This window comes from Bubalus bubalis, chromosome 3 (assembly GCF_019923935.1).
Source record: "Bubalus bubalis isolate 160015118507 breed Murrah chromosome 3, NDDB_SH_1, whole genome shotgun sequence".
Lineage (NCBI taxonomy): Eukaryota > Metazoa > Chordata > Mammalia > Artiodactyla > Bovidae > Bubalus > Bubalus bubalis.
In genome coordinates this window covers 85,729,711-85,753,777 of record NC_059159.1, presented here as the reverse complement: position 1 = coordinate 85,753,777, position 24,067 = coordinate 85,729,711, and the positions used below count along the sequence as shown (strand labels likewise).

The 24,067-nt window shown below is 42.6% G+C and overlaps 2 protein-coding genes and 1 pseudogene across 2 annotated transcripts; all 3 read right to left on the bottom strand.

Moving 5' to 3' along the window:
- Positions 1 to 248: 248 nt before the first annotated feature.
- LOC123332781 lies at positions 249 to 4,646 on the bottom strand (annotated as a pseudogene).
- Positions 4,647 to 10,173: 5,527 nt separating this feature from the next.
- Positions 10,174 to 10,945, bottom strand: LOC112583874 (interferon omega-1-like). The gene has a single exon (XM_044939786.2). It carries the CDS (start codon positions 10,844 to 10,846, stop codon positions 10,259 to 10,261), a length of 588 nt encoding a protein of 195 aa, XP_044795721.2. The 5' UTR covers positions 10,847 to 10,945; the 3' UTR covers positions 10,174 to 10,258.
- An 8,613-nt stretch (positions 10,946 to 19,558) lies between these two features.
- Positions 19,559 to 20,511, bottom strand: LOC112583546 (interferon alpha-H). The gene has a single exon (XM_025279287.3). It carries the CDS (start codon positions 20,225 to 20,227, stop codon positions 19,658 to 19,660), a length of 570 nt encoding a protein of 189 aa, XP_025135072.3. The 5' UTR covers positions 20,228 to 20,511; the 3' UTR covers positions 19,559 to 19,657.
- Positions 20,512 to 24,067: the final 3,556 nt, after the last annotated feature.

The window sequence follows — 24,067 nt, the reverse complement described above, 5'->3', positions numbered from 1 at the left end:
TGGCATGGTACAGTTCATGGGGTCGTCATGAGTCGGACACGACTGAGTGACTGAACTGAACTGAACTGATGACCCAGTAACTATTGTAAATAATAAATTTCAGTTCACAAAATCCCTTTTTTCTCATTTCTTTCAAACAAGGGTCTTCCCTTGTGGCTCAGAAGGTAAAGAATCTGCCTGAAATGCAGATTCCAGATTGCATCCTTGGTTGGGAAGATCCCCTGGAAATGGCAACATACTCCAGTAGTCTTGCCTGGATCATCCCATGGACAGAGGAGCCTGGTGGGCTATAGTCTATGGGGTCACAAAAAGTCGGACTTTACCTAGCAAGTAAACATAAAACGGTAAAAAATTCAAGAAGTTCACCTTGATAATATTTAATAAATAAAACAAATTACAAATTTAATGAAATAAAAATGTGAATGTATTTGTTAAATTTTAATACAGTGTAAACAAAAATATTTTATATGTAAAAATAAATATGAAAAGATAAAAGAATAAGTATAATAAAATAAATAAGCAAACAAACAATAAAATCAGGGCAGTCTTCACTTTGGAACTGATGCACCTGCAGCCAAAAAATTTATATATATTCATTTACTACTGACAAAGTATTGGCCAAAGTAATTCAATAAATTTTGTGGCTAAAGCAGAAATCAGAGTCTTCTGAAATGGCTGCAGATGAGTGTGCAAAGATGATGGGGCATCTTAGTCAGTGAGAGTCATGTCAAGGTGAGTTCAGGTCTCCATCCATCATTCTTAACCTTTCTTGCAAGCTGGTTGATGAAGACAAGGATCTCATGATTTTCACTCTGATGATTTCCCAGGCGCAGTTGCTGTATTCCTTCTCTTGTAGGTAAATATGGATTCCCTGGAAGTACCTCTTCACAGCCAGTGGGGCCTGTCCTTCCCAGGGCAGAGTTTTCCTCTCCCGTCACTTGCCCCAGGCAGGCGTCCAGGTCGTCCAGCTGCTGATGGTGTCCAGTGCGGAGCTGCTCCAGGAGGGTGGTGTCCCAGGCAGCGGAGGAACGCTCTGTGTGGAAGAGGTTGAAGGTCTGCTGGAGCATCTCGTGGAGCACAGAGAAGGCCTGGGCCTCGTGGAGCTGGCTGCCCTCCACCATCTCCTGGGGGAAAGCGAAGTCTTTTCTGTCCTGCAGACAGAAGCGAGGGGAGAGTCTCCTCATTTGGTCCAGGAGCCTGAGGTTCTTCCTGCCAACCAGCACGTGGTTCTGAGACAGGTCACAGCACAGGGATCCTCCCGGGCCATAGCTGACCAGCACCAGGGCCATCAGTAGAGAGCACGAAGGCCATGGGGAAGATGAGGCTGCTGCTGGGCTGGCTGAAACGGTGTATGGTGGAACTTTGAGGTAGATTCTCTGATGCCATGCTTTCTAAGCAAGGCCATTAAATAGGGAACACAGTAATTTTCATTTTCTAATCATTTCTATACACTTTTACTTCCTATTTTGGTTTTCTGTTATGTATTCTGAATATGGTAAAAGAAATTGTCATCAATCTAAACTATTAATTTTATCTATTTCCCAATAACTTTGAATGTACCCATCCAAATGGATATTTATCAATAAAATGAGAAAGGTCTTTCTTTGTCTTACATCAGAAATGATGTAGGTTTCTAAGTACAAACATTATCACTCTTTCTCTTTCATGTGTAAATGTGGCTCTTCTCTGTTCCATGAACACATTTTTGGCCCTGATCCTAGGCTCAATTTCTGTTTCTTACTTTACTTAGGAAGGCAGGCTCTGTGTTTATCAGGGATTTACCAGGTCACTCTAGCAAAGAAACTGTTTGAAACAAAGGATGGGTTTTCTTTAGTGTTTGATTTAGAGAAGAGGCTGATTATTATGAGTCCATGAACTACTCCCATGTTTCTTTTCCTTCTAGAACACGTTCCTGCAGGTCCATGTGGTTGTGCTTCAGGGAACCACGAAGTCAGGACTATTACAGACATCATGCTTTCTTTCCACCATTTTCATACTGGACACCTATTGTCCTTTGGTGGCCGGGCCATTACCCCCACCGAGAATTCTGGTTCTTCTTAGATGATATGGGTGGGGAGACTCTAATTCCAGGATAATTGTATTTCCCCAGCAGCACCTCACTCACAAAGGAGAGATCACATGGAGCCACCCCCTGTCCTCTGGAGTGACAGAGTCCCCTTGCTCACCTGCTGGAGTCCCTCCCTTAGGGCAGGCTCACCACATACTGAGGACTCAAAAATCTCCTTTCTGTGGAGGGATCATTTACTTGTGAAAATAAATCGTCTTCCTGAACCATCAACTCTCACCTGCAGTGTTTGTGTGAAGGACCCTAGTTCTCAGTGGTGACCTCCTCTTCTTTGACCTGTTTCCCCAGGTGTCCAAAGTGTCAGCAAAGCTCAGTCCTTGAGAGCAAAATGCATTTGTACAAGTTGGTGGAGGAATTTCCAACTGCAATTATTCTGCTTTTAGTATATTAAATAATATCTACCCTGCTAAGTATAGTTTTTATTATTCAACTCTTTTACTTTAACTGTTTGACACTTGTTCTGCTCAAACTTTCTGAGCTGGAGGATGGAGATTCAGTATTGGTGTTGTCTCTTATTGGAAGCTTATGTCACAGAATCTAATGAGTTACAGTTGTTCATTCAGGCAGTTGATTCCACCAGGCATCTCTGTTCCTCTGTCTCTGTTCCTCTGAGAATGCAGGGGAGTGAGACCCAACCTACTAGATCAGGAGAAATAACTTCTTTCCTTGAGTGTAATTTTTCATTTATATTGAACATAACTTTTTATATTGAATATAACTTTTTATATTTACTTAGTGACTAATTTTGGGTAGGCTCTGGGAGTTGGTGATGGACAGGGAGGCCTGGCGTGCTACAGTTCATGGGGTCGCAAAAAGAGACAGACACGACTGAGCGACTGAACTGAACTAAACTGAGTGACTTATTGGACAAGATTTGTCTGATTGCTCCTGTTGTGGTTGTAATTCATGATGACTTGAGAACAACAAAGGGAAGTAAAGAAAGCCAGAGGGGCTGTATCTCTATCACTTTTAAGACGTTAGAATTTTTTGTTTCTGTTTGAAACTTTTCTAGAAAGTAAAATTGCCCAGTTTTTTTGTGGGCAACAAGAAAACAAGAGTAAGTCTCAACGTCACGAATATGAAAGAAGGGAAGTGGTTTTCCCCTGACCCAGTGACGTATTCTGAGTTAGCAAGCTGCAGTGCAGCACAGCTGGGGACACGTCTGAGGCAGAGGGACACGATGAGGCCAATATGAAGAACAGAAAGGCTACAGAAAGGGCTGCTTCTCACAGAAGCTCAAGTCCTTGATCTGTTGACTGCCATCAGGTTTGTAAGACCAGCCACCTAATTTTTCTTTTCTTTAATCAGAATGTGGTCAGTATAAGCGGAGAAGGAAGAAGTCACACTCACCAGCTCACAAGAGACAGGCAATCAGAGCCCCAGTTGCTCCAACACTAATCCTCTCTGGCAGGGTCGCCGAGACCAGCCTTGCTGAGCATCTGTGTAGGTGATAAATCCACTTGGGCAAAGAGAATATGCTTTGAAACAACTAGAATGAAAGGGAAGTAAATGATTCCAAAAGATCCTAATCATAGTCTAGCTAATAGTAGTTATGACATTAAAAATAATAACTGAATTTTATTGATTACTAACCCTAATGATCTCCCTAATATTCCAGCTCTTGATACTATTACATTAATGGGTTGGGTTTCTGCAGGCTTTTAAAGAATTTTTAAAATATTTATTTCATGTGTTTATTTGGCTGCAGCATGTCTTAGTCAATGTATGCTGGATCTTGGATCTTGGTTGCTTCGTGCAGGATCTTTACTTAAGCCATGGGAAGTCTTGCTTGCCATGCAGAACCTAGTTTCCTGACTAGAGATCCAGCTCAGGCTCTCTGCTTTGGGAGCATGGAGTCCTGGCCACTGGACCATCATGGAAGTCAAGGGGTACGGTTTCAATATATGAATTTGGGGAACACACACACACACATTCAGTCTGTAACATGGTAGTAAGGAGATACCAAGGTATTGTGTTTATGGCAAGGATTCATTAGGATCTATTTCATTCTTGATATTATTGAGGAGTAAGAACACATTCCCTGATGCTGCCCTCACTTTTTATGGCACATCCATCCTGAATTGATTACTAATTAAATGTTACAAGACTACCGTGGACATGATTACCAAGGACCTGCCAGACAAATTCCACAGACTATCAGTGCTTATCAAAAATGACAGTGACAACAACTACAAACTCCTTAGCCTTTGTGAGGGGCTCACGCACTCCTTCCAACAGAGTTGAAACCGAGGTAATATTTTTGTTTCGAAGAGCCTCCTGCTAAGACTCTATTTGAATAAAATAATCTAACAATGAAATGGCAAATCCAGTTTTCAAAACCTAGTATGTCAGATTCCAAACTGCTTATCTAGAGCGTCACACCTGCACACACTGCATGTGCTGAGCCCTCACTTAATTTCCTATTTTATTTCTAACACAAGATGCACCCTTGTTATTTCATACCTCGATGGTACAAACCTCTTGTTTCCATTAGTTCACATCTACCTCCAATTCTAGATAAGCTGAGAGATTTACAACATGTCTGATTATTTTGTATAAGAAGCAAAATGAAATTATCAACTAGTAGTTCTTACTGAAAGTGTAAATGTGATTGACAAAATTAATAATTCTAATAATTATAAAATAATCATATTTAACTGTCTAAGATGATTCATATAGATTGTTCAATGAATCCTCACCATAAATTGGAGATACATGATGGACAAGATCCTTATGAGTTATGACCCCAGCAAGAGATTGGATTACAAACATTTCAGTGAATCCTCTGTAGAAAACACCAAGCTGATGGCTTTGTGAATGTAAGTAAAAAAACTACTTAATGCTTTTGAGAGGGTAACAGACAGGAAGGCCAGGGGTTTCCAAACAGAGGAAACAGGCTGCAAGTGTCAGACTCTTTCTTTCTCTCTCTTCAGCGGCAGGAGGAAACAAACTGGTGTTAGATTTGTTCCCCTTCTCCATACACATTTAAAAAGAGGTTTCTCTTAAACTTCTTTGTTGCCATAATGACACCTGGTTCCACCTGAACTGAACTTTTCCCAAACCTTGAGCTAACCAGTGCATTTTTCTTATGGAAATGTTTGTCTTAAGCTGTTAATGTACTGTGTATTTACCCTAGACTCTGTGTTCAAGTCAGTTCCACCTAAAGGCTCAGAACCAACTTGACAAACCAGTATGTTATACTCATACAGTGTTCTCCTAATCTGTGTTAATGAAACTGTATATTTGTTTGAAAATCTGCCTTTCTTCAAGATTCATGTCAATCGTTTTATGGCCAGAGATGACTCACCTGGTGCCAATGATATCTCATGCCTGTTTGGGTGAGGGGCCTGGTGCCATTCTCTGAGTTTTGAGACATTTCCTTTCTCTAATTAGCAGACTGCTAGTGGCTAGTAGCTATATAGGAGAACGCAATGGCACCCCACTCCAGTACTCTTGCCTGGAAAATCCCATGGACGGAGGAGCCTGGTAGGCTGCAGTCCATGGGGTTGCTGACAGTCGGAAACGACTCAGCGACTTCACTTTGACTTTTCACTTTTCTGCATTGGAGGCAACCCACTCCAGTGTTCTTGCCTGGAGAATCCCAGGGACGGGGAGCCAGGTGGGCTGCCATCTCTGGGGTCGCACAGAGTCGGACACGACTGAAGCGACTTAGCACCAGCAGCAGCAGCAGTAGCTATATAACATCTGGCTGAAGACTAGCACGGGGCACTCTTTCTGCCCCCTTCTGATGTCTATGTCAGAAGCTTTCTCTCTTTTATACTTTAATAAAACTTTATTACACAAAAGTTCTGAGCAGTCAAGCCTCGTCACTGGCCCTGGATTGAATTCTTCTTCTCTGGAAGCCAGGAATCCTGGTGTCTTTCGTGGTTCAGCAACAAACTTTTGCTTCCAAATTATATGAATTTGGGAAATAACAAAAAGAATAGAAAACGACCTATGCTAACAGGTGAAATGTGAGGGATGGAGCAGAGCCTCCCCATTGCCAACAGCAGGGATACCAGGAGTCCAGAAATTCAGCCCTTCACCTGGGCCTCTGTGAAACAGTTCAGGTCCGGTACTATTAATCTTCAGAGCCCTACAAACACCTTTTGCTGCGCCCCAGCGGCCGGGAGGGGGCGCCCGATCTCTCAGTAACTGACAGACCGGCATCGCCCACCCAGCGGGACCCGCCTCCGGGTACAGCGCTGCCAGCTGGGGCATCAGATCCACGGGGAGAACTCGCGGGTCGCGGTGGGCAGGAGCCGCGACCGGAGCGAGGCGCCGCCGGGGCCTAGGGAGAGCTTGGGGCCATGGGAACAGAGAGGAAACTTCCTTTTCGGGCCCCACTGCCCAGGCGAGCTTTGCGCCGCGTCGCTCAGAGCCTTTGATTTCTGCACCTCCAAATTCTAGATAAGCTACCATTTCGTTCATCCTCCCCTTCCTGGGAGAAGATTTTAACCAGAGCAGTTCCACCGATGCCCTTTTATGCCGCGATTGACGGCTGGAAATCACAGCATGTTGTGGTATGTTTTCAGATTCAGGATTGTTCTGGAGTGAGTGAAAGTCGTTCAGTCCTGTCTGACTCATTGCGACCCCATGGACTGTATAGTCCATGGAATTCTCCAGGCCAGAACACTGAAGTGGGTAGCCTTTCCCTTCTCCAGGAGATCTTCACAACTCAGGGATTGAACCCAGGTCTCCCTCATTGCGGGCAGATCCTTACCAGCTGAGCCACAAGGGAAGCCCTTGTTTATGGGGCAAAGGAGTAATTCAGGGAAAGGGGAAAGGTATCTACAATCTGGACGGGAATCTACTAGATATTGGGACCCTCCAGTGGGAAGACTTGGGGACAAAACTGAGACTTAAAATGAAGCTCCTAGGTAAAGGGAAAATTATTTCATTTAACATTAATATAAATGGTTAATTTCTCCTGTAATGTTAATTGGTTGGAAAATGTTTAAAATGTATAAGTCTTCAACTCACATCAAATTCAAATATTTTCCTTATGGCACAACAGTACTTTAAGTTCCTGGCTTTAATGGAAGCAAAATCATCAGTAATGTTTTCAATATTACTTCTTTGTATATCTCTCTTCATCTGAGTGAAAGCCATATTTGACAAACTTATGACCCAGTAACTACTTTGAATAACTCATCTCAATTTACAAAATCCTTTTTTCCTCTCATGTCTTTTAACCAAAGGTCATCTATTAAGCTTTTTTTTTAGTCAGTTTTTCATTGGAGAGTTTCATTAACTTTTTTCAAATGTCTTCTCATATGGATAAGTTGTTTAAAGAATTGCAATTAAAATGCTTTTGATTTCACCAAAATGTGTGCTCAGTAGACACCAACTGTGAAATAGGCAGTTAGGTATATAATTCCAGGATGCGTCTTTGGAAGACATCATCATCAAGATAGATTTTTAAAGGCCTGAAAACTAGAGCAGGTCATGACCTAGTTCATCAGTTCGAACAGAAGACAGTTCTGGGCTTTGAACACAAGAAAACCACAAACTTCTTGGTCACAGACGAAATTCAGACTGGATACCAGCCAGATGGCAGGAGTGCAGTGTGAGTGTGGAGCCTGGGATCTGGTTGAGGACCTTGCAATCTGTGTGTCTTCTAGCTGGAGATCACGGAGTTTGACCGAAAATGAGTCATGACCTTCTTTACGTGAGTAAAGTCACAGTGCAGGAGCAGCGGGTGCGTCTGTGTGCATCAGAAATTCCCAGGGAAGCCGCGCTTCCAGTGGATGTGATGGGGAAAGGCTGTCTCCTATCCTAGTGCAGCGGTCTTAGAAACAACGTCTCAGCTCCACAGCTCTTCTCCTCAACTCTACTCTGTGATGCTGGGGCTCTAGTTCCTTCCAGTACATTTCTCCTTTGCCTGCAGATTGGTTTCCTTTCCCATACCAGTTCCAAGGGTGGACTAGAAGGCTGGAAGGAATTTTCTGTTTTCCTGACTGGAGTATGACTGATAACAACCGCCATCAATTAGGAAAAGGAAAACTAATGGTTGCTGCTAGATGCTATGTGTCACCAGTCAGAATGGCAAAAACTAAAAAAGGATAAGATCCTGTTTTGGTCAATGAGTGAGAACATATAAGTGCTTATATGGTCTTGAATATGGATTAATGTAGCCATTGTTGTCATGGACAGTTGGCAGTATGCATGTTTAAGGTTTATGTGTTTTGACCAATAAAATTGACTTCATGGCCCTGTGTTCAAGAAAGACTCTCACTTGGGTATGACACCTGCATACACTTGTAGCAGTCTCTCCTCTAAAGGCACTGATTTCTGAGAAGGACCGACTCTAGGAGGTGACACTACCACCAGCTTAGGGACTGAAGTCTTCACGGAAAACAACTGGGAGCAAACCCAGGACGGCCCAGGGCTGGAGAGCAGAGCCTCACCCTGCATGGCCCTTGCTCTTTTCTTTCTGCCTCTGCTTTGCTGCTGAAAGACTGAAACCCAACAGTAAGTTGAGAAGGTAAATTTAGAAATATGTTAAAAAGTAGCACAGGACTACTCATACTAAAGAACAAGAAACATTATTAATGAGTAATGTGTGTGATATTCTGCAGTCCTATGAGATCTCTATGATTTCCCTATTATTCATTTTTTTAGTAGATGAAAGCATTTTCTACTAATCCTTCTTTCTCAAAGAATTTCTGTGACTTCCTAAGAATACTTCTAGAAGTCTGAAACACAGAAATTGGAATTGTCTTCAGCCTTGAGCACAGGAGAATTCACACACTGAATATACTGTGAAACTAGCACCCAAGTTAAATATTTTTACCAAAGACCTAGCATCTTTCCAGTGTAGCCTTTCAGTCCCTGCCTCAGGCCAGCTGTCCTGCCTGCTCCCTGTGCTACTCTGGGACTCACTGTCCTGATTATTTGACCAAGCACACTTTTATGCTTCTTGTAATATGGACTCATTGATCCAAATGGTATTCCGATGAAAAACTACCATTATTTTCCCCATATTTGAGAAGAAGATCAAGATAGAATGCATGCCTGCATGCATGCTAAGTTGGTTCAGTCATGTCCAACTCCTGTGACCCATGGACTGTAGCCCACCAGTTTCCTCTGTCCATGGGATTTTCAAGAAAGAACACTGGAGTGGGTTGCCATATCCATCTCCTTACTGTTTATGATATTTTTCAGGGTCACACTGCTTTTAAATAGCAGAGCTGCAATTCAAAGGTTTTGAAGCTTCTAGAACTCTCCTTTCACTTGTGCCCTCTTCCAGTGATTTCCACTCAGAGAAACTTTGAAGCCAGAAACCACCACAGAACAGAGCTCCTGTGTTGGAGGCAGTGAAGATATAGTGTAAGGGAGTGGATTGTTCAGTAAAGCAGGACTGAGGAGAAGGTGGGAGGAAGAGTAACAGGTATCAGGATCATCCACTCAGCACCACATGTTCGCAGCTTCCCTGGAGGAGGGGAGTCCTCCCCCCACATACTGACACCAGGCATTCTTTGCTGATTGGGTATAAACTACTTATACTTGTGAATTGAGGACTAATCATTTACCACCGTTTCAGAGACTCCTTTCTACCTGTTTTTTTTTTTTTTTTGGGTGAAGGAGGCTGCTCTCCACAGCTTGCAGGATCTTAGTTCCCTGACCAGGTATCCATGGCACCTGAGTTTGTCACACTGGAAGCATGGAGACCTATCCACTGGACTGCCAGGGAATTCCAGGAATTCTACATTTTGACAATAATTTCCTGAAAAGTGATATGACTATTCTGTAGTATAAATGGACAAATGCTATTCCATGATAGGTTTATGTAGACAAAATAAGGATTTACTTCTTCATAATGAAAAAGGAAATTTACTTTTATAAAAACTTAATAAATAAAACAAATTAGAAGATTAAGGAAATGAACATATTTTCTAAATTTTATTACAATGCAGAAAAACATTTTTACATGAAAATATAAATATGATGAGATAAAAGAAAATAAATACATAAATAAACATAAATAACATCAGGGGAGTCATCCCCGTGCAGTTGAATACTTTTAATATCTACTTGCTTATTGCTACTGAGAAAGTACTATTGATTGAATTCAGGAAACATTGTGGCTAAAGCAGAAATCAGAGTCTTCTGAAATGACCTCAGGGGACATGCAAGGGTGATGTGGCATCTTAGTCAGTGAGAGTCATGTCAAGGTGAGTTCAAGTCTGCGTCCATCATTCTTAACCTTTCTTGCAAGCTGGTTGATGAAGACAAGGATCTCATGATTTCCACTATGATGATTTCCCAGGCGCAGTCGCTGTATTCCTTCTCTTGCAGGTAGACATGGATGCCCTGGAAGTACCTCTTCACAGCCAGTGTGGGGCCCATCCTTCCCAGGGCAGAGTCTTCCTCTCCTGCCACCAGGCCCAGGCAGGCGTCCAGGTCGTCCAGCTGCTGATGGAGTCCACTGCGGAGCTGCTCCAGGAGGGTGGTGTCCCAGGCAGCATAGGAGCGCTCTGTGTGGAAGAGGTTGAAGGTCTGCTGGAGCATCTCGTGGAGCACAGAGAAGGCCTGGGCCTCCTGAAGCTGGCCTCCCTCCACCATCTCCTGGGGGAAAGCAAAGTCTTTTCTGTCCTGCAGACAGAAGCGAGGGGAGAGTCTCCTCATTTGGCCCAGGAGCCTGAAGTTCTTCCTGCTAACCAGCATGTGGTTCTGAGACAGGTCACAGCCCAGGGATCCTCCCGGGCCATAGCTGACCAGCACCAGGGCCATGAGTAGAGAGAGCATGAAGGCCATGGGGAATATGAGGCTGCTGCTGGGCTGGCTGAGGTGGCGTCTGCTGGAACCTTGAGGTAGGTTCTCTGATGCCACTCTTTCTAAGCAAGGCCATTAAATAGGGAACATGGTAATTTTCGTTTTCTAATTGTTTTAATACACTTTCACTTCCTTTTTTGATTTTCATTTGTGTATTCACATTCACAGTATGATCAAAGAAAATGTCATCAGTTTAAAGTATTAAATTTATGTATTTCCCCATAACTTCAAATGTACCCATCCAATTGGATATTTGTCACTCAAACAAGAACGTTTTTATTATTCAAGACTTTTACTTAAACTGTTCAACACTTTTCTGCTCATAGTTTCTGAGCTGGAGGATGGAGATTCAGTGATGGTGTTGTCTCTCACTGGAAGCTTATGTTACAGAATCTAGAGAGTTTCAGTCATTCATTCAGGCCGTTGATTCCATTGGGTATGTCTGTTCCTCTCTCTCTTTCTCCCTCTGAGAACGAAGGACAGTGAGAACCAGGCTACTCATTCAGGGAGAAATAGCCTTCTTTCCTTTACTTGAGTATAATTTTTCACTTAGTTCTACATTCTTTTAGTGACTTGTTGACCAGGCTTTGTCTTGCTGCTCCTGCTCTAGTTCTAATTCACCTTGAAGTAAGAACAATAAAGCGAAGTGAAGAAAGGCAGAGGGGCTGTATCTCTATCATATGTAAGACTTTAGGTTTTTTTTGTTGTTGTTTCCCTTTGCCACTTTCCTAGAAAGTAAAACTCCACAGTTGTTTTGTGGGCAAAAAGAAAACTAATCTAAGTCTGAATGTCTGAATATGAACGAAGGAAAGTTGTTTTCCCCGACAAAATGATATCTTCTGAGTTAGCAAACTTCATTGCAGCACAGCTGGGGATGAGGCTGTGGCAGAGGGGAAGCATGAGGCCAGTATGAACAACAGAAAGGCTGGGCCATGGCTGCTTCTGACAGAAGCTCACAAAGGTCAAGCCCAGGGTCAAGTGACTGTCCTTTGCTTTGCAAGATCAGCTACCTCATTTTTCTTTCAATTAATGCACGTTGGATTAGTTTCAGGAGAGATGGAAGAAGTCAAACACATCACCTAATATGAGATAGACAACTAGAATGCCAATTGCTGGAATACTAACCTTCTCTGGCAGTGTCTTGGAGAGCAGCCTTGCTGAGCATCTGTCTAGGTAATAAATCCACTCAGGCAATGAGAAGATGCTTTGAAAAAAACTAGAATGAAATACAATTAAATGATTGAAAAACATCCTGAACTTAATCTGGATATAGTAATTATGATATTAAAAATAATAGCTGAATTTTATTTCCTGCTACTAATGGAGTGTTCAAGCTGGTTTTAGAAAAGGCAGAGGAACCAGAGATCAAATTGCCAAAATCTGCTTGATCGTTGAAAAAGCAAGAGAGTTCCAGAAACACATCTATTTCTGCTTTATTGACTATGCCAAAGCCTTGGACTGTGTGGATCACAATAAACTGTGGAAAATTCTGAAAGAGATGGGAATACCAGACCACCTGACCTGCTTCTTGAGAAACCTATATGCAGGTCAGGAAGCAACAGTTAGAAGTGGGTATGGAACAACAGACTGGTTCCAAATAGGAAAAGGAGCTCATCAAGGCTGTATATTGTCACCCTGCTTATTTAACTTATATGCAGAGTACATCATGAGAAACACTGGGGTGGAAGAAACACAAGCTGAAATCAAGATTGCCAGGAGAAATATCAATAACCTCAGATATGCAGATGAAACCACCCTTAAGGCAGAAAGTGAAGAGGAACTAAAAAGCCTCTTGATGAAAGAGGAGAGTGAAAAAGTTGGCTTAAAGCTCAACATTCAGAAAACGAAGATCATGGCATCTGGTCCCATCACGTCATGGGAAATAGATGGGGACACAGTGGAAACAGTGTCAGACTTTATTTTTCTGGGCTCCAAAATCACTGCAGATGGTGACTGCAGCCATGAAATTAAAAGACGCTTACTCTTTGGAAGGAAAGTCATGACCAACCTAGATAGCATAGTAAAAAGCAGAGACATTATTTTGTCAACAAAGGTCCATCTAGTCAAGGCTATGGTTTTTCCAGTGGTCATGTATGGATGTGAGAGTTGGACTATGAAGAAAGCTGAGTGCCGAAGAATTGATGCTTTTGAACTTTGGTGTTGGAGAAGACTCCTGAGAGTCCCTTGGACTCCAAGGAGATCCAACCAGTTCATTCTAAAGGAGATCAGTCCTGGGTGTTCTTTGGAAGAACTGATGATGAAGCTGAAACTCCAGTACTTTGGCCACCTCATGGGAAGAGTTGACTCATTGGAAAGGGCTCTGATACTGGGAGGGGTTGGGGGCAGAAGGAGAAGGGGACGATAGAGGATGAAATGGCTGGATGGCATCACCTAGATGGATGTGGGTTTGGGTGAAGTCCGGGAGTTGGTGATGGACAGGGAGGCCTGGCAATTCATGGGGTCACAAAGAGTTGGAAACGTCTGAGCGACTGAACTGAACTGAACTGAATGGACAAGTTGTTTTCAAGCTCTTTATAATTTTAACTGAATCCTCTCATTAACTCTTAGGGTCCCACTTACTTATACTCCTGGAGAAAAATATAAATCTAGACAAATGAACTATTCCAATCATAGCAAAGATTCAAGAGCAAACCTTGGGGGCTTTGATTTGTCTGAATGATCCAATTAAAAAAAAAGGAAGGGTTCAAATGAACATGACATTAAGGAACCAATGAAATAATTGATAGGAGGAGAATGAGTTGACAAAGACCCCTTAATCCATTTCAGATGCCAAAGGGTCACGACCTATTGTTTTGTAGGGCCACAGTGTGTGGTCTGCAGTCCGAAAAATTGAGATCTAATATAAATAGTCAAAATCACTATTAAGTAGTTGGAAGGGAGTAGATTGTTCTGCCAGCTAAAAGAAAAGCAGGAGTTTGCTCATTATCTAGTGGTTAGGATCCAGCACTTTCACTGCTGTGACCTGATTTCAATCCCTGGTTGGGAAGTCCGATCACACAAGCCTCCCCGAAGTCTAAGCTTTTATGAGTGTTTTTTTCTATCAAATATAGTAAAATGATTTTATTGACCCTATGAGAGGTAAGCCCTACTTTCTATGTATTTAAACTTCTTGACCTTTCTTGTGAGCTTAAGAACAAAGAAAAAGCAGGTAACACTCTCTCGCCACATGAGTTCTGACGTTTCTCCTTCAGAATGACAATGAAAAGATCTTTCCACATCAGGTTCTGCAGAATGATGTCTCTACCCGCTGCAGTCCCTGACCTCCAACACGCTGTGATAGGAGTTCAAGGTTGAGATCAGGAACAAGGCACTCTGTGCTCTGGGAAAACTGACACAACAGGCCTTCTGATAGTTAAATAATTTCCAGAGAAAATTGATGAACCCAATTTTACAACTTCTCATGGGTAGAAAAGCTCTAAAATCTTTCAGAGAGACATCCTTTCCTCCTGATTCTCAGCCACTTTCTCCCACGATGTGAGCTTATCTGCACGTCACCCCTTCACCACAGTCGCATGCATTCTGACCTCCTCTCCGTCCGTGGGGCAGTTCCTCAGAGCTGAGGGGAGGCTGACCTCTGGCCTGTAGTCCTCAGCAAGTCCTCCCAATAAAATGCACTCTCAGGAGTCATATTTTTGGGTGTGTTTTTTTTTGGTTGACAAGGACCCCTTCCAGGAGACCTCCTCAGGTAACCTGCTGTTCTCATTCTCAAGGAAGACACCTGTGTTTCTCACCTCCAGTCCAGCCGGGTCATCCTGGTGTCTACTGATGGAGTCCAGTGAAGAACCGCTACTCTATTTCCCAACTTCTGGTCAAGATGTGGGTGTTGATGAGGCCTGTGTGTGACCAAGATGGAAGCGCACGTGTGCTTCCTAGACAGAAGCAGTGAACATTTTTCTCCTTAGCAGAGAGAAACTGGCTTGAAATGTGAAGTAAGCCTCAAAGCCTTGTATAATTATCTTTTTAAAAAATTTCTAGCTCAACCTATTAAACATCATTAAGTAATACTATAAAATTAACATGAAAAGGTTATTTAGAAAATAATTTGTTAATGAAATGATATTTTTAGCAGTAATATTGGAATGCTTTTACTTGTTTAGGACCCTAATCCCCAGGAAGGTTTCCAAACCTCTCTATGTACTTTACATGTTCCCTGAGGGGCCTCCATAGTGGCTCAGTGGTGAGGAGCCCACCTGCCAATAGGACCACATGCGGCCCTAGAGGATGCGCATGCTGCAGAACAGCTGAGCCGTGTGCCGCAACTATTGCCCTGTGCGCTAGACCCCGGGACCCCCACTACCGAAGCCAAGCGCACCGTAGCCTGTGCTCCCCAACAAGAGAAGCTCCCACAGTGAGAAGCCTGTGCACCACAAGTAGAGAGGACCCACCTTTGCCACAACTAGAGAAAAGTCCGTGCGGCAATGAAGACACAGCACAGTGAAAAATGAGTCAGATCAGATCAGTCACTCATTCGTGTCTGACTCTTTGCGACCCCATGAATTGCAGCATGCCAGGCCTCCCTGTCCATCACCAACTCCCGGAGTTCACTCAGACTCACGTCCATCGAGTCAGTGATACCATCCAGCCATCTCATCCTCTGTCGTCCCCTTCTCCTCCTGCCCCCAATCCCTCCCAGCATCAGAGTCTTTTCCAATGAGTCAACTCTTCCCATGAGGTGGCCAAAGTACTGGAGTTTCAGCTTTAGCATCGTTCCTTCCAAAGAACACCCAGGACTGATCTCCTTCAGAATGGACTGGTTGGATCTCCTTGGAGTCCAAGGGACTCTCAGGAGTCTTCTCCAACACCACAGTTCAAAAGCATCAATTCTTTGGCGCTCAGCCTTCTTCACAGTCCAACTCTCACATCCATACATGACCACAGGATAAACCATAGCCTTGACTAGACGGACCTTTGTTGGCAAAGTAATGTCTCTGCTTTTGAATATGCTATCTAGGTTGGTCATAACTTTCCTTCCAAGGAGTAAGTGTCTTTTAATTTCATGGCTGCAATCCCCATCTGCAGTGATTTTGGAGCCCAGAAAAACAAAATCTGACACTGTTTCCACTGTTTGCCCATCTATTTCCCATGAAGTTATGGGAGTAGATGCCATGATCTTCGTTTTCTGAATGTTGAGCTTTAAGCCAACTTTTTCACTCTCCACTTTCACTTTCATCAAGGGGCTTTTTAGTTCCTCTTCACTTTCTGCCATAAGGGTGGTGTCATCTGTATATCTGAGGTTATTCATATTTCTCCCAGCAATCTTGATTCCAGTTTGTGTTTCTTCCAGTCCAGCGTTTCTCATGATGTACTCTGCTGCTGGGAGCTGGCATATTGCATATTGAGTGCATATTGCATATTGAGTGCAGCACTTTCCACAGCATCATCTTTCAGGATCTGGAATAGCTCAACTAGAATTCTGTCACTGCTGGGAGCCAGCGTGAGGCACTCCGCCCATGACAAAGGTCATGAGGAAGGAGGCTCGGCGTACGCAAAGGCGGGATCGAGCCTCAGGAGTCCCCCTGGAAATTCTTGAGCATCTACCCCCAAAACCAGAGTTTGCCTACTTTCTGCTCTGTGCTTTCACCTACACCTCTGACTTTACGGGGGACTGTCCCCCACTACCTCTCTCTGAAAAAAGAATTAGCTTACAGCTCCAGTTAATAATTCCTGGGTGTGACAGTGTTTAACCTACAAACTCCTTTGGAAATCCTCTAGCCTGCCTGAATAGGTTTTTCCGGCCACATGTGATTGTTCAGAGCCTCCCAACTGTGAGGCAGGAGATGTTCTAACTGTCTAAACACAGATTCCTTTGAGTAGTTAAAAGATTGATTAGAAATTGTATTGGTGAAGGGTTTTTCACTTATTGGGCCAATGTTTGCTGCTAAGTCTCCATACTCCTTACCTACTGTGTCCTTGGCAGTATATTGATTGATATAATGGTTGTATAGAAATGTAAAATGCAGCTTTGTCCAATGCTTTTTTGGAGGCTGGTGCCTGACTTTGGAATAATCACCTTTAGAGAAAAATAAGTTTCTTAAAATGTTAACAGGCCTCCTGGCCAGAAGATGATGTCAATCACCTGAACTTTTGCATATGATAAGTTTGAAAGCCTGGCTTCGATTAGAACCAGGAACTGCTGTCCTTGCATGACTCCACCCCTTCCCCCCATTATCCTCTATGCATAACTTAAGGTATAAAAACTACTTTGGAAAATAAAGTGCGGGCCTTGTTCACTGAAACTTGGTCTCCCCATGTCTCTCTGTCTCTCAAATTCTGGCTGAGTCTCCATCTGGAGTGCGGAACCCGCCATGCTTGCTAATTATGCCTGGGCTTCTAAGATCCGACCGGGGAGGCCTCAGTGTCTCCTCTCCTTCGGGAGAACGGAAGGACGCCTGCGGCCTACGTAAGTGGTGCAAACTTCTTGTCTTGAAGTTTTATTGGTCTCCCGCGTAAACCAAGCTACTCAGCCTCTTTTCTCCACTGAATTTTCCCACTGAGTCATCCTCATTCTATTATTCTTTATATCCTTAATTAACGTTTAATTAAGCAGTTGTTTCCTGACCCTCGCCTACGCCATCTCTCCTTCGAATACCCTGGATCAGCTGGGGCTGGACCCCGGCACTCTGCATATAAGTTAAATAAACAGGGTGACAATATACAGCCTTGACGAGCTCCTTTTCCTATTTGGAACCAGTCTGTTGTTCCATGTCCAGTTCTAACTGTTGCTTCCTGACCTCCATACAAATTTCTCAAGAGACAGATCAGGTGGGCTGGTATTCCCATCTCTTTCAGAATTTTCCACAGTTTATTGTGATCCACATAGTCCAAGGCTTTGGCATAGCCAATAAAGCAGAAATAGATGTTTTTCCTGAACTCTATTTATTTCAAAAGTCTCTCTGACTTTACGTATAGCTACACAGTGCTATATGTCACAGCTGGAAAGAAGAGAAAGATGACTGATCCGTCAATGTCCTGAAGATTGCCTACATTAAATACATGAATTTCCACAAAGATCTTTGTTACTTTGAGAAATTGTATTCTTCCAGTGTGCATGTTACTAACATATGTCCTGTGAGGAAAGCTCTGTCATACTGTTGCTAAGTACATTAAAAGCCCTGCCTGTGCCCCTTGTATTCAATCTTGTTTGATTTTGTTTGTCTCTCAGAGATTCAAAGACACCATGATGGAATTTAAGAAATTCCTTGGATTGCATTGTCCCCAGGCACCTCTTGCCCTGCTGTGTGATAACTTGCTGGGTCCTAAGGAAGAAACAAGTCTGCAGCTGTGACGGGAGTGACCCTCATGCCTTCCAGGACTCTGCAGGCTGCTGTGGTGTGAACGTCACCCGTGCTGGGGACACAGCTGGTGGCCAGGCATTCGTGCTCTGTCTCTGTGCTCTCAGCATCCACTTCAGTCTTCTCAGTCTCTGAACAGGAATGTTGTGGAGAAGCACTTGCCTCAGTGTAGTTCATCTGTGTTGTTCTGTGTCCTGAGGACCCGCTGCTGCTCCAGTGAACACTTTAAACATCTCTGTTCTCCTTCCAAGTTCTCAAGCTGCTGCTGCCTTTCAACTCCAAGTGTCCGGTGCTTTGGGATTTTCTCAAATGAGATTCCTGAACCAGGTGAGTTCCTCCTGGTGCAACCAGCACATGCAATAGCCTAGGTAAACGCTCAGAGGAGCTCCTGGTGTCTCCACCGTTGTTCACTGTGGGGTGGGGTTCCCTCTATTTACTGTGTTTCTCTGGGAGGCTGGACAGTCTGGACTTGCAGTGCTTGGCAGGCAGAGCAGGTGAAGTCATAGGAGAGTGTCTGACAGATCTAGAACTTTCACTCAGGTTCTGCTTTTAGTTGGTGGTTTGCTGTTGTAAGGGGAAATTGACAACCAGAAACCATAATGGAGAAGGACACAGCTATATGAATGGAGAGGACACCTTCATGCAGAGTGAATGAGGAGAGCACGCTGGGGATTTCTACACTGGGAGGAAGTGAATGACTGTGGTATTTGAGTGTAAGGATAATATATGCACCGGACCTCTCGCCAACTGAATAGCACGTCTTCAAGCATACCTACAATTTTTTCCAGGGAAGAAAATTCCACAACCATCAAGAAGCAGAAAATCCTTCCCAAGGATTCATCAAATCCTGAAGGGTGGATTTTTTTTTTTTTTTTGATCGTTGTTTTTAGGTTACTTTTTTTGAAAAAAATCAGAGTTATAAAAAGAACTTGAGTGGTTATGTTCACTTCAAGGTCCTCAGAGCAACAAACAACATAGCTAGAGCTAGAGTATTTTTACTTCTAACGTGTGAATCCTAAAGAGGGCTCAAGGAATCGTAAAATGCATTTTTAAATTAAGTTGCCATTCAGGATTGATGTTTCTGTTTTAATGAAAAAACTAAGTCTTTTACAGTAAGAATTTAATAAAGGAATAAAAATCATAAACTGACTACAAAATATACATTTTCCCATAAGTATACATACATAATATTTTATCAACAAAATAATTTAAATATTGATAAATAGTTAAATAAATATTAAAATAGATAAATAAATGTCCAGGTAGTTAAATACGTAGATAGATCAACTTTGGCATCTGTGAGGAACAAGTGCCTATAGGGTAGAACATGATATTGCTTAATATTCCAGAAATCATTTGCCATATTGATTCATTTCAGGGCGCAATGACAGCAGAAATGAGAGTCCTTGACATGGCAGTGCAGGAGGAAGTGTGGTCTGTTGGTCCATGAGAATCATTTCCGTGTTGACCCAGGTGTGTGTCAGTCCTTTCTCCTGAATCTCTCCTGCAAGTCTGTTGAGGAAGAGAAGGCTCTCATGACTTGTGCTCTGACAACCTCCCAGGCACAAGGGCTGTGTCTCTTCTCTCGCAGATAGAGAGTGAGTCTGTGGAAGTATTTCCTCACAGCCAGGCTGGAGTCCTCCTTGAGCAGGGGAGCCCCTCGCAGCCCCTCCTCCTGCCTCAGACAGGCTTGCAGGTCAGTGAGCTGCTGATCCAGTGCAGCACGGAGCTTGTCCAGGAGGCTCTGGTCCCACGCGGCAGCCGAGCCCTCTGTGCTGAAGAGCTGGAAGGTGTGCTGGGTCACCTCGTGGAGCACAGAGATGGCTTGAGCCTTCTGTAACTGGCTGCCACCCAGCGCCTCCTGGGGGAATGCGAAGTCATTTCTGTCCTGCAGGCAGGAGGAAGGGGAGACCCTCCTCAGTTGTCGCAGGAGCATCAGGACCCTCCTGTTGGCCAGGCTATGGGTGTGAGGCAGGTGGCAGCCCAGAGAGCAGGTGGCGTTGCAGCTGAGCAGCAGCAGGGCCAGGAGGAAGAACCAGGCTGGGGCCATTGGGGACCTTGCAAATGCTTGTGGCCTGGGGCGGTGGGTGACTCTGTGAACCTGCTCTCTTCGTTCTCTGAAGACCTTCCTTCAGGCCTGTGTCTTAAGTAGGAGCCTATGGTTTCCATTTTCTGAAAGTTCCCTCTTGCTTTCTACTTTTGTTTTTGTTTTTCATTTTGCACTCTCCAAATGGGTTAAGGCAGCATTTCTCAATCATTTTTTTTCATGTTGCTCTTCTTTCTTCTGACCACAGAGCCTTTTTAGATATTTTTTAGGTGCCCCCACTGTGAAATTTTGATAGCAGAGATATACTGTGTATGTTTTTATGTACTCTATGGATATCTTTTCTCTGTACATAGAAAAAGAAAGTATAAATCTTGCTTTTTGCATTCAATGTAGATTTAAGAATTACATAAAATTTTAAACTATAATTTAAATGTGAAAGCTACTGATTTTTTAAATTTATTTTTTTATTGAAGGATAATTGCTTTATAGAATTTTGTTGTTTTCTATCAAACCTCAACATTAATTAGTCATAGGTATACCTATATCCCCTCCCTTTGAAACTCCTTCCCATCTCCCTTCCCATCCCACCCCTCTAGGTTGATACAGAGCCCCTGTTTGAGTCTCCTGAGCCATTCAGCAAATTCCCGTTGGCTATCTATTTTACATATTTAATGTAAGTTTCCATGTTACTCTCTCCATACATCTCACCCTCTCCTCCCCTCTCCACATGTCCTTAAGTCTATTCTCTCTGTCTGTTTCTCCATTGCTGCCCTGCAAATAAATTCTTTAGTACCATTTTTCTGTATTCCATATATGTGTATTCAAATATGATATTTATCTTTCTCTTTCTGACTCACTTCAGTCTGTATAACAGGTTCTAGATTCATCCACCTCATCAGAACTGACTCAAATGCATTCCTTTTTATGGCTGAGTAATATTCCATTGTGTATATGTACCACAACTTCTTTATCCATTCATCTGTCAATGGACATCTAGTTTGCTTCCATGTTCTGCTAAGTCACTTCAGTCGTGTCCGACTCTGTGCGATCCCAGAGATGGCAGCCCACCAGGCTCCCCCATCCCTGGGATGCTCCAGGCAAGAACACTGGAGTGGATTGCCATTTCCTTCTCCAATGCATGAAAGTGAAAAGTGAAAGTGAAGTTGCTCAGTCATGTCTGACTCCCAGCAACCCCATGGACTGCAGCCCACCAGGCTCCTCCATCCACGGGATTCTCCAGGCAAGAGTACTGGAGTGGGTTGCCATTGCCTTCTTCTGCGTCCATGTTCTAGCTGTTGTAAATAGTGCCGCAACGAACAATGGGATACATGTGTCTTTTTCAACCCTGGTTTCCTCAGGGTATATGTCTAGGAAGGGGATTGCTGGGTCATATGGTAGTTTTATTCATAGTTTTTTAAGGAATCTCCATAGCATCCTCCATAGTGGCTGTATCAGTTTACATTCCCACCAACAGTGCAAGAGCTTTCCCTTTTCTCCACATCCTCTCCAGCGTTCATTGTTTGTAGACTTTTGGATGATGGCCATTCAGACCTGTGTGAGGTGATATCTCATTGTGGTTTTGATTTGCATTTCTCTAATAATGAGTGATATTGAGCATCTTTTCATGTGTTTCTTAGCCACCTGTATGTCTTCTTTGGAGAAATGACTGTTTAGGTCTTTTTCCCACTCTTTGATTGGGTTGTTTGTTTTCCTGGCATTGAGTTGTATGAGCTGCTTGTATATTTTGGAAATTAACCCTTTGTCAGTTCTTTCATTTGCTATTATTTTCTCCCATTCTGAGGGTTGTCATTTCACCTTGCTTATAATTTCCTTTGCTGTGCAAAAGCCTTTAAGTTTAATCAGGTCCCACTTGTTTACCTTTGGTTTTATTTCCATTACTTTTGGAAGTGGGTCATAGAGGATCTTGCTTTGATTTATGTAATCGAGTGTTCTGCCTCTAAGAACATCGAGTGTTTTCCTCTAAGAGTTTTATAGTTTCTGGTCTTATATTTAGGTCCATTTTCAGTTTATCTTTGTGTATGTTTTTGGGAAGTGTTCTAATTTCATTCTTTTATATGTAGCTGTCCAGTTTTCCTAGCACCATTCATTGAAGAGGCTGTCTTTGCCCCATTGTATATTCTTGCCTCCTTTGCAAAAATAAGGTACCTATAGGTGCATAGGTTTATTTCTGGGCTTTCTATCTTGTTCCATGGGTCTATATTTCTGTTTTTGTGCAGTAACATACTGTTTTGATGACTGTGGCATCACAGTATAATCTGAAGTCAGGGAGAAATAGAAATTATGAACAACCCAATTAGAAGCACTGTAACTGCATTCTTCTTCCTCAAGGCTGCGTTGGCTATTTGGGGTCTTTTGCGTTTCCACAAAAACTGTGAAATTTTTTGTTCTAGTTCTGTGAAAAATGCCATTGGTAATTTGATAGGGATCACATTGAATTTGTAGACTGAATTTGCTAATATAGTCATTTTGAAAATATTGATTCTTTCTACCCAGGAACATGGAATATCTCTCCATCTGTTTATGTCATCTTTGATTTCTTTCACGTGTCTCATTATTTTCTGTGTAAAGTTCTTTTGTCTCCTTAGGTAAGTTTATTCCTAGATATTTAATTATTTTGGTTGCAATGGTGAATGAGATTGATTCCTTAATTTCTCTTCCTGATTTTTCATTGTTAGTATATAGAAATGCAAGTGATTTCTGTGTATTGATTTTGTATCCTGAAAGCTTACTAAATTCACTGATTAGCTCTAGTAATTTTCTAATACTATCTTTAGGGTTTTCTATGTACAGTATCATGTCATCTGCAAATAGTGAGAGCTTTACTTCATCTTTTCCAATATAGATTCTTTTTATTTCCTTTTCTTCTGTGACTGCTGAGGCTAGGACTTCCAGAACTATGTTGAATAATGGTGGTGAAAGTGGACACCCTTGTCTTGTTCCTGATCTTAGCGGGCATGCTTTTAGCTTTTCACCATTGAGCATAATGTTTGCTGTAGGCTTATCATACATGGCCTTCACTATGTTGAGGTAGGTTCCTTCTATGCCCATTTTTTGAAGAGGTTTAATCATAAATGGGTGCTGAATTTTGTCAAAGGCTTTTTCTGTGTCTATTGAGATGATTATGTGGTTTTTATCTTTCAATTTGTTAATATGGTATATCACATTGATTGATTTGCATATATAGAAGAATCCTTGCATTCCTGGAATAAACCCAACTTGATCATGGTGTATGAGCTTTTTGATGTGTTGCTGAATTCTGTTTGCTAAAATTTTTGGAGGATTTTTGCATCTATGTTCATCAGTGATATTGACCTGTAGTTTTCTTATTTTGTGTTGTCTTTGTCTGGTTTTGGTATCAGGGTGATGGTGGCCTTGTAAAATGAGTTTGGAAGTGTTCCTTCCCCTGCAATTTTTTGAAAGAGTTTTAGAAGGATAGGCATTAGCTCTTCTCTAAATGTTTGATAGAATTCTCCTGTGAAACCATCTGGTCCTGGGTTTTTTTTTTTTTTTGGTGGGGGGTAGATTTTTTTTTATCAGAGCTTCAATTTCAGTGCTTGTAATTGGGTTGTTCATTATTTCTATTTCTTCCTGGTCCAGTCTTCGAAGATTGAACTTTTCTAAGAACCTGTTCATGTCTTCCAGGTTATCCACTTTATTGCCATATAGCTGTTCATAATAGTATCTTAAAATCCTTTGTATTTCTTCATTGTCTGTTGTAACTTCTCCTTTTTCGTTTTAATTTTGTTGAATTGATCCTTCTCTCTTTTTTCCTTGATGAGTCCAGCTCAGTTCAGTTCAGTTCAGTCGCTCAGTCGTGTTCGA

Coding starts and splice junctions, on each gene's coding strand:
- LOC112583546 (XM_025279287.3), bottom strand. CDS start 20,227: ATGGCCCCAGCCTGGTTCTTCCTCCTGGCCCTGCTGCTGCTCAGCTGC.
- LOC112583874 (XM_044939786.2), bottom strand. CDS start 10,846: ATGGCCTTCATGCTCTCTCTACTCATGGCCCTGGTGCTGGTCAGCTAT.